The sequence below is a fragment of the Poecilia reticulata genome, chromosome 19 (genome assembly GCF_904066995.2).
Source record: "Poecilia reticulata chromosome 19, P_reticulata-male-v2, whole genome shotgun sequence".
Classification (NCBI taxonomy): Eukaryota; Metazoa; Chordata; class Actinopteri; order Cyprinodontiformes; family Poeciliidae; genus Poecilia; species Poecilia reticulata.
The window spans coordinates 14376184-14387241 of record NC_088848.1 but is presented as its reverse complement, the minus strand read 5'-3'; the positions used below and the strand labels follow the sequence as shown (position 1 = coordinate 14387241).

Sequence of the window (11058 nt, the reverse complement as noted above, 5' to 3'; positions counted from 1 at the left end):
CAGACCAGAAAGCCAACACATTAAAGGACTTTTATATGGGCAAATTGCTGGTGTGTGACAGAATTTTTTTCACTTGCCTTGAAAGTCACCTCTTGATTTTCCACTGATGCTGTTTGGAATCAGATTCCACTGGCAAAAACAGTCATCCATCAGGCATCTCTTTATTTGCAGATGATTTACCGTCAGTTTTATTTGTCGGTCTCTTGCGTGCATTTGGCAGAAAAATAATTACCTAATTGCCACCGCCTGAGTTGGCAGTGCTTAAACAATTCAGTTCTTTGCAGCTTTCCCTCTGTGTGATAAATAAGAAGTCGGCTATTTGTAAAGACAACAACAACAACAAGAAAAAACAGTTGTAATTACTGGCCACTTTATTAGGTATGCCTTACAGATCCAGGTTTCCAACATTGAACGGCTGTTGCATTTGGGATTTCTTTGTTTTTTGTACTTTCCCTTTTCACCACATTGACCCAGTCTGCCCGTTCTCCTCTGACACTGAACATCAAGACATTTTCGTCCATTGCACTATCAGCTTGATTTTCAAGTTATCTTGTTCAAATCTAAATACCTAATTGAACTGAACGCCTGCCGTGTGATTGGTAGAGTTACTATTTGTGATACACAATTGAAGATGTGTAATAAATGAAACGACCTCTAACTGTGGAGATCTAGAAATATATATTTTTTTCCAAGAGGCTATGATTCAACAGGTGGATTTAGCCCTTGTTCCTCACCCAGCAACAGCAAAGGAACCTTCTGAGACTTCTGCACATGGTTTTCCAAACATAATCGATGACACTTGCCTCAGGGCCTAAACGAAATGTTGAATTTTCTTGGAGTGGATCTGGCCATACCCAACTCTGCAAAGGTCATCTGCAGGTTTCCAAATTCAGCACACAGCAGGATTAATACACACAGGCACAGGTCGTGCTGTGTTCCTACGGAAATATTATTGAATTTCCACTTGTCCCAGGTTAGTTGACTTATTGAAAGCAGGGCAGTCAGTTCTCACTTGGAAAGCGGGGCCTGAACATGACATATAAATGCACATAATGGATGATGTAGTGAAATGCAATATCCACCATTCTGCACTGGCACAGTGAAGGACAAACTCAATTACAGCTACCACTATGATTCTCTGTGTTATATTTGAGCTCTCCTATAGCTGGAAAGCAAAAAGAAAAAACTTCTTTCTGCGCCGGGGACGGACACAATGGGAAAGTTTCAGGGTTTTCAAAGTTTGTAAGTTGGCTCCAGATCCAACCAGCTCCAGCAACATTTTCTTCTCTAAAACTCACAATGTATCGAGCAGAAAGCCTCAAGGGATGAAAGGCGGAGAGCAACGATGCGGAATGATGGCTAAATCCACCGTAAACAAAGAAATGGTTGAGCTCTGACTAAGATGTCATGGTGAGGAATGCTGAATATCCTGCAGAGTCCAGTGAAGCATTTGAATTTCCCTGCACAGGACTGACTGGAGTGATGTAAGTGAACTCATTTAGTTCTCATTAATGCTTAGTGTGCAACATTTCCAGTTGCAGCTCTGTTAAGTACAGTGTCATTCAAGTGTTTATTTTAGTAATTTAATCTCAAAATTAAGACTCATGGATTCTTGCAGCCATCAAAGTTCCATTCATTTTGATAGTTTTGATTTACTATACACTATCTGCACTTGGTTGGGACATCTACTTATCATCTGTTTATCAGTTTTCTACGCTTGCTGTGACTGTCTAAAGATGCCATTGATTCAAAGACAGGGTATACCCTGGTTAACAGCTGTGCAATCTAATAAATAAATAAATAAACTTAAAAGTTGATGGCTGAAGGTTTGACTATGACCTTCAAAGTCCCCAGAAATTCACCCCTTTCACCTACACTTTCTCCGCCCACTTAACTTTCCATAATGCACTTGGATGTATTATGAATGATGTCTCTTATGACATATTTTAGTTTTTTTATGAGTAACTGAATTTGGGCTTTTTTTGTAAGTCATGAACATAAAAATTAACAGAAATAAATGCTGGAAATATGTCCCTCTGTGTGCAATAAACCTAAATAATCTACCACTTTCACTGGTGTTTTCACACTCAATAATCCGGTCAACGTGGTTCGACTGAGGACCAAAACTGCAACATTTGTTACATTTTCAGCTGGTGCTGTTTGCTTTCAGACTGCACTGTGTCAAACCATAGACTAATTGAAAAATCTGTTCACCTCTTTGCCTGTGGTGGCGCTATACCAAGAGCTAAAGAAGGAAACGACATGAAAATCTCTGAAGAAGATGCAACGACTTCCTTCTTCACAAAATGTAAATAAAAATGGGGCAGCATAAAATTGGCATACTAGACGAAACATTGTCAATGTATTGGGTGAAATTTAACTATTTATTTGTTCACAGAGGTCTACTTTTTACATTTTTCTAATGTCCTCCAGAAAATTGGTCATGGCCTGGACGGAGCCTGGTCATTTGTAAAAATTAAATTTTTTGCAAGATATTGTCCTTTCATATCTGCTTTCATCTTTTTCATAAACTATATATAAATGTAAAGCAGTAGGTTACTTCTTTAAAAAGAAAAAAATACCAAACAGGCCGGTTTGTTCAAATATATCTGCCTTTACTTTTATTCATGGACTGTACAATCTTTTATTTTCTCTATCACACTATATGACAATTATGACTATCGGTTGATATAAAAGGTTGCATAAATAATTTAAATGTGGACATAAAAAATAAATATGCAGTTCATTCTTTTTAAAAGAGTCCGTCTTTTGGTCTCTTCCTGCCATCCTTGCTTGGCACGCAGGTTTGACATGTACAATCATGCTGAACTTCTTTCCAGTTGCTATTTCAATGTACATTTTGGGAAGGAGAAATGCAGCAGACATTTGGATTTATGAAGGAATGGAAGAGGGAAAACACTGCAGAGATGAGAACTGGTAGGAATGTCAATGTTCTGAAGAAGTTCAGAGAATTTTTTCTGTAGTACATCGACAAACCAAATCGGATTCTGATGGTCCTCGTCGGTTTCCTGCCTGAAGTGGGCCTTTCTTGACTCCTGCTGGCTCCATCCCTGCTCAGCTTGGCCCGCTGCAACAGAATTCCAGTGTGGGTGTGATGGAGAGAGCTCTGCCCCTGGGTAACACTTTCTGATGCCTCCCACACACCATGTGCACTTTTATTTTTGTCTGCATGACCCTGGCAAACAGGAACTGGTGATATTTAGAGAAAATTGCTTTTGTGTGAGTCGATCTTAACACAGGAATTAGCTAATTATGTGGTGTCACAGGAATGTCCACTGGTCCCCTACGTGGTGTCGGAGGTGGTAAACTTTCATTTCCTCGTCTCTTCCGACTCCGTGTTGCTAAGATTTGAGAAAAGAACCGGTGTGATTGACAGGTCTGTCTAGAGGCAGCTTTCAGGGAACGTCTTAAGATCCTGCTGATGTCCCAAACACTAAAGGAAACAGATTACAACAATTCTATCACACTAGAGAGAAAATGCACCTTCGGGGCTTTGAACTGAGTTAGAGTCTGAGTCCACTGAATGGGTGTACATGTAGGAGTTGAAGTTTCAAGGACGTTTTTTTTTTTTTTCATACTTTTTACAAGAACTTTGTTTGGAAAGAAGACCCGATTGGTCCCCTCCGGACCAGTCGCTGCTGTTGCTGATCCGATTTATCATGCAACGGATCAGACCAGAAATTAGCTTATAAATTCTCTCTCTTTGAGTTTTCTCTTGCATCCCTTCCCTGTGAGAAGGAGATATGTTGGTGTTTGAGTAACATGTAATGCGCATTCAGTCTCAGTCTTTGGCTGCTTTAGTATGCGTTGTCCAGCAGTGGCGTGTTGTTGCTGCTCCGATCCTGTGACAAGCGGCCGTGCTTCCTGCTGGGCTGCCTCTTCGGCACCTCCTTGGCCACCGACTGGTTGTGGTGGGGCCTGAAGCGCTTGCACTTGCAGGAGGTGACCACGCGGATTTTGTAAGTCCGAGTGTTGCCGTTAGGACACTGAAGCTGGACCCTTCTTGTCCTGGAGTGCGCCGGGATGCAACGGTAGTCTGCGGCGCTGTTTCTCCACCACTTCCCGCGGACGATGGAGTTGGGCATGAGGTGGGCGGGGAGGCACTGGCCTGAGCAGACCAGCTCCCGGATGGGTTTGGCGCTGCGGCAGGAGCCATCGGTGATGTAGCGGGTGGAGCGCAGCTCCCTGCAGCTCATCTCGGAAGGACCTGGGTGTGAAGAGTGGCACAGTTTTAACACACAGAGTCAATCAAAACATGGAAAAGCACAGACGCTCACCCCCCCCCAAAGCTGCTCAGTTGAGTTCTGAAACTTGCAACGAGAAAAACCGCACAAAACCGCAAAAACATATTGCCTTGCCAAGTTAGAACCAAGCCTGAGCAACTGGGTGTGCTAAATGTTTTGGTTTTAGTTTAATTCCTGCTAAATTGTAGCTTGTACTTATGAATGCAAAGTAAGGACCATCAAGCAAACTGAGAGAAAAACCGTTTGTTTGTTCCTTCAGCTGATAGAAGTGATGGAAGAGATGGAATGCTGGAGCAGAAACTCAAGTTCATTTAGAAAAAGTAAACATGAATAGAAGGCCATTTCTTTTCCTGTCCTATTTTGGGGGTGTCTTGGTTTGACAATCAGACAAGCTCTTCCTCAAATAACAGTTGGATATTGGAATTCAGACATCTTGTGTAAAGTTAACAAAAAAAAAAAAAGTCCCTTGTCACCAGGTAGCAGAAGAGCTGAATCAGCGATTCTTAATTGTATTACAGTAAAATAGATCTTGGGTGGATTAACAAATAAAATGACTCACAAAACACATTATTTACAATCAAAAGTTTAATGTCCAGGTATTCCTTAAGTGAAATGTATTTTGATTGATGGGGAAACACATTTTAATCAAAGAAAATATACAGAGTCCTTCTGATAAACACAAATGAATGGGGAGGGGGGGGCGAATTTTTGATAGACTATAAGACTCATTATGATAACTAATTGTTGTTATTTTTACCTAGATGAAGATAATTGAATGTCCTCTTATCAACTTACAAAGAACATTATATAAAACAAGTAGACATGCCTATTCAAGTAGAAAGAGCAACTTGTACGTTTAGGTGGATATTTCAGCCAATAAGATCAGATCAGATTTTGAGCAGTGACTCATGGTCTGATCATTAGCTGACAACAGCGCCTGACAAAAACCCCAGCTGGCAGCAATAAACTGATAGCAAATCCAGACCAGAGGCCCATTAAACAGCTCAATCGAACCAAATGCAGGTCTGGGGTGGAGGAAAGAAAAAAAAAAAAAAATACTGGCATTCGGTTTTTTCACCCTCAGGAAACATATATGGCTCTGGAGGAGTAAACAGCTGTCTGGTTGTTTTAATGCAACATTATAAAAGCACTCTAGAGTTTTCAATAAACTGGACGTCAGCCAGGTTGATCTAAGGCAGCACACTCGGCCTGTACTCCTACATTTAAGCAACAGCTTTTACAACAACCACACGCACAAGTTACTGACCCGTATTGCTTTACAAGCCCAAGAACAGTCGATTCAGAAATGATACACCGAGAGAAGGATCAGTTTTCCTCTGTGGCTTTCTTTGGAAAAACAAAAAAAAGACCCAACAAAGGATTTATGATGGGTTTTTTTCTCACTCTGAAAATCTGATCTGGTGATATTCTATGTGTTGTTCGTGTACACGATGTCTGCAGCACGCAAGCCGAGGCAGTTTGCATTAAATGCTCCTGAAAAATCAGGACGTTAATCAAATCTGAGCTCTGTCCAGGCCAACTCTTTCTCGTTCTCTAATTGTCCTCTTTAGTGGGCAGGGATGGGCCGGCCACTGATTTCCAGGGACACCAAGAGTTTTCACAAGTTGCAGCAAGAAAGTTTCCATCATTACATTCCTACAGTGTAGAGTACTTTTAATGAGATGCCAAAGAAAGTTGGGGAGTGACTACAATTTTGTCCCGCCGCCCCTCCCCACCTGTTGCTGCCCTCTGATGTTCAGCCAGCTGACAGAAGAGCCTCTACGTATTTACACTGACAGTCACTGTGTGGAATCTGAAATAACAACACCCATCACTACAATTAAGGTTAGACTGTTTGACACTGATACAGACGGCACTTCTCAAAAAAAAAATCTATTTGTTTTCCTACAACAGCACTGTCTATCATTAAAAAATAGCTTTACATATTGTTTGATTTTCTTAACTTTTTGTCATATTTCATATTTCAGTATAAAACATAAAGATACACGCATCTCTTGACGTGATTTGCATTTGTAAAGAAAATGTATTAAAAAAATGTGTCAAATGTATGTTATTCTTGGCAGAGGTCTCAGAAATGCTTGTATCAAAAATGATACGTTTTGGTTTTACAGCATTTAAACCATGAGCAGCACATCTGTAAAGTAGGAATGCTGTCTATTATTTATAGAAAAAAAAATATATATTGATATATATATTTCTAGTGATAATTTGCAAACCTCATAAACTGATGATTTGGATGGTATGGCTTCACGCCGTTTAAACATTCATTTCTACTGTTGGTTTCATGATAGAAAGAAATAATGTCATTAATTCTGATGTACTGATCTATAACAGATAAGTTCTATTTTCAGATGTGTGTGAGACTCTGTTTTCAGGGACTGATCCAGTGTTGCAAATTTATGAAAAGGTTATTTCTACTAAATGTAGCTGATTTTTTTCTTTTCTTTTTTTTTTTTTTTGTTTTCAAACTTTCGCTTGTTTGTTTGTGCAACAAAATCTGTGCAAATGTTATAGACGTAATTGTTATGGCCATAGCAGCATATTAGATTACCAGAATATTAGCAACTAAAGAATCGTCACTTCTCTGTTTAATTATAACAAATTTAATATTGTCAAATGTATTACTTATATATATTGTATACTTTAGTATTCCTTCTCAGAATTGTAAAGTGAAACTCTCGTATTAACCTACACATGCTAATAAGTCAAGAAAATACACAACTGAGTGAGTTTTAGAGAGGATTGGAAGAAAAACGAGGCATCGGACAAAATCTGCCGTGTCCCCAAATGGACCAGAAAACACCAACCTAGGACTTAAATCAAGAGATGGATAATAAAAGTGGTCCGGAACATTTGTGAGTGTGCTTGTCCCTTTGGGAAGTCCTTGATGTTTGCTGTATTTTTGCTAATAAAAACCTCCCTTATTTTGGAGAAAATTAAATTGTCTAAAGTATTTAGACATCATCATTGGTGCTGTTTTTCATCCTCAAAGGGAGGAATCACTCACACAAATTGACCTTAAATCCTCATTCTTCTAATCTAATCAGTCGCCTCCTCTGAGCTCCAGCTTGAGAGGCCGTGATTAGGCAACAACTCCTCAGCCACCCAGCTTGAATCAACGATCCCTCTATCACAACATACAGCGTCTCCCAACCACAGGTGGGAATCATTCCCAAAAGCAGCGTTGCGTTTAAAAAGCAATTTCTTAACCCCGCTCTCCACAAAAGGCATTCCCCCCCCCCACTACAGAACAAACTTTGGTTTTTTTTGGGGTTTTTTTATATTTGGGGAACATGTTGTTGCAATCAAACGGTCATGGAGCAAGCAGAGCTTGACTAATAGTATAAAGAGAAAGGGAAACAACCTGGAATACAATGTGAAACAAAGCGGTGATGTCTTTGTGAACGCTCAACTTCAGACTGCGTGAAGGGAAGCAACCACAAGAATGTGAGTGTGAGCCACTCTCATCACACTCATCCTTGGGTTTTGCACTCTCACACTCAACACACGCACACACACATTGCAAAGTTGTTGCTAATCAGTAAGCCGGTGAGAAGATGTGACACGATTTGAAGTTGGGATCAAACAGCAGATCCCATTCGGTTTGGACAGCCCTCATTTTTCAACATACAGGAATTTCGGTGCATTTAATGCATTTAAGTTGTGTCAGGAAGCACAAAAGCTACAAAATATGGACAAATTCAACACGTTCTTAACTGTGGCAAGACCAAGTGGTGAGATGAGAAGGCAGGGGTTAATGTTCACACAACCCCCCAACCTAAATACCTGTATGTATAATATTATTTATGACAATTCTAGAAATAAGAGACCACGTTTAAAATAGTTGCATTATTCCTTTATAACGCCACCCCCCTCCTATAAAAATTTCTGGAGAACATGCTTCTGAGGTGAAATTGAAAGGTTTGAATTTTAATTGGAAATCGACTTTTGCAATTTCCAACACACCATATATTTGTAATATATAATATATGGTGTGCGTGAACATTTAAAGAAAATACTTACTGTAAGAAACCGTGTTTGAAGTGGAAGTTCTCCCTCCGTTTTTTGCCCTGTTATTAAGGGTGTTGTTGTTGTTATTATTATTATTATTGTTGTTGTTGTTGTTGTTGTTGTTGTTGTTGTTGTTGTCGTCCGAGGTCTGCAGGATCGCCTGGTGGGGCGGCCGACTGTTTTCCCTCCGGTTCGGTAAAATCTCCGTGGCATCGTTCTTTATTTCCTTCCAGCCCTTGGCGGCCGCGCAGCATCCCTGCAGCCGCAGCAGCAGGAGAGCCGAGCTGGAGACGATGAGGGCCACAGACACCTGCATTGCTGCTCGGGCAGTAATAAATCAAACCAGACCGGCAAGCTTTCCTTAGAAATAAAAATCAAAAATCAAAACTCCTCATACAGATAGACACGCACACACACACACACACACACTCGCGAGCGCGCACACGCACACACTTGATCACACAGCACCACGCACACACACGCCAAAGAGATGCGCACTGGTCCAGGTTAGTCACTTCCAGTCTCCAGTGTGAGAGGGGCACGCGTTTTTGGAGCTTTTACGCAAGTTCTTGTCCGGGGCTGACAATTAAAGCTCACTCGGTGTGGGAGGGGTTGAACCTGGGCGATTCATTCAGGAGGGAGGAGGAGGAGGAGGACGGGAGAGAGGGGGTGGTGGGGGGGAGTAAACAGAGGAGAGGGAAGTAGAGGTGAGGAATACGGGAAAAGTTTGAGGTCAGAGAAGATGAGAGACGTGCAAAGGAGGGGGGGGGGGAATGGGACGAATAAGAAAGCAGAGATGAGAAAAGAAGGAGACGGACGAGGATCTGTAGAGTGAAATATCTCTCCGTTGTTGTTGCAGTGAACAGCAGCAATGCATCTTAACGCTTCCCGTTGCATTACGTGTCTCAGAAAGTATTTTCTATAGGTGGTTTATTTTGGACATCATCTGAACACGAGTCCTCCCAAAGCTGCAGCATATGCTCCTCACACTCTTCCCCCCCAGAGACCTTTGACCCTGTACCCGTCTTTACAATCTAATTACACAAATGAATCCTTCATCTCCTGCGGTCATGATTCCACCTCACCACAGCTCTGAGCAGATACATTACATCTAATGAGATGCTCAGCTCCAAAAACTCTCATCAGGACGTTGTTGTTTTTATGTGGTCATCGTCAACCCCTATAATATTTAACATGGGCTGTTTACAAGGCATGAACTGGTTTTATTTAATAATATGGGTTTCTGCTTAGAATGTGGACTGATAGTTCCTGGCATTGCCTGATAGTCCCGCTGAATTGATGAGGACTGTCTAATAGAGACTCACATTGTAACACTGCCCTCTTGAGGGAGAATCCAGCATGCTAGGTCCTGACGTTTCAATAGAATCTCTTTGTTTTTGTGCAATACAATAAATACATGTATAATAATTAGAAGATTACATGTATATCACAAGTTGAACGGAATTGGAGAGAAACACAGTCAATAAGAAAAAGTTTGAATAATGTGCCCCCCAATTATTCATACGTCAATAAATGATTAAATAAATAGAAAAATGAACCATACTCTTAATATTGTCGCAGTGTGTCAGTCAAGTTTATTCGTATAGTACTTTCGAGCAAGAAGGCAGTTGAAAGTGCTCACAATACAGTAACCGATTGTGAAACGAGTGACAAACGTTACGTTTTGTCCAATGCCATCATCAAAATCTTCAAGAATAAACCTCATCAAATATACATAAGATATAATATTCATTGTTCCAGTTATTAGTAATCAAAGGCAACTCTTTTCAGGTGTGAAGACACTGTTGCAGTAATCAATGCAACTAAAGACAAACACATGGATGATTTTTTTCTAGCCGTCATTGGAAGATTAGTCCTTTAATCCTAAAAAGGTTTTTTTATGTGACGGGTCAACTTTGCAATTGTGTTTAATAAATCTGTTTCCCCTCAAGCTCCCTGCTAAGTAATCTCCTCCAGCTGTCCTGCATCCTGCTGATTAGACTCACCAGGTTTCAATAGCACTCTTCAGTATTTGAACCCGCCGGTTCTTATTGACCCATGGTCAGTGGCTTGTTTTGTTGCATACGCCCCAGTTCTACGTTCCACTTACCTTGCTTCATGTTCAGCTCTACGCTTTTTACCATTTTAGATCCTTTAAACGCACCGTGTTGCTCACGATGTCATGTCGGCAGTTTGGTCCTCCTCTAACACCGAAGCCTGGAAATGAAGGATTACGTCTTCAAACCACCATGCTTGATTCAATCTCATGTCGTCCAGCACTCGTGTGACGCCATTGTTTCCTTCCTGACACCAGCAAAAGCAGGGAGTGTAGAAGTGGGCGCTTCTGACTGGAGTGCACAATGAAGCTTCTAGATCAGGAGTCTGTATTGCTGTCCTGGAGTGCCTCTCTCCTGCAACTTTTGAATGCGTCTGTTCTCCATCACATCTGATTCAAATGAAGCGTTGATGACCACGCCATACTTTCCGACATGCCAACAAGGAAATGCAATGTATGTATTTTGTTTTAGTTTTTTTCAGGTGTGATGAAATGTGGGTGCATCCAAACGTTGCAGGACAGTGGCACTCGAGGACTGGAGTTTCTGATCCCAGTCCGCTGATGTGGATCAACATGCGTTGGATTTACTTGCACTTGGACATCTCATGTTTACCCAGACCCACGGCATATTTCTCTCCCGCGCAGTTGAGTACAAGTGTGTTTTTTTTAAGTTTTATTTTTTCTGCAATCAACTGGATCGACGTG

General features: G+C 41.1%; 1 protein-coding gene across 1 annotated transcript; it reads right to left on the bottom strand.

Annotated features, from left to right (window-relative positions):
• Nucleotides 1-348: 348 nt before the first annotated feature.
• Nucleotides 349-8942, bottom strand: sost (sclerostin). Its single transcript, XM_008437391.3, has 2 exons — nt 8310-8942; nt 349-4228 (listed from the first exon to the last, which is right to left on the bottom strand). Exons 1-2 carry the CDS (start codon nt 8611-8613, stop codon nt 3819-3821), a joined length of 714 nt encoding a protein of 237 aa, XP_008435613.2. The 5' UTR covers nt 8614-8942; the 3' UTR covers nt 349-3818.
• Nucleotides 8943-11058: the final 2116 nt, after the last annotated feature.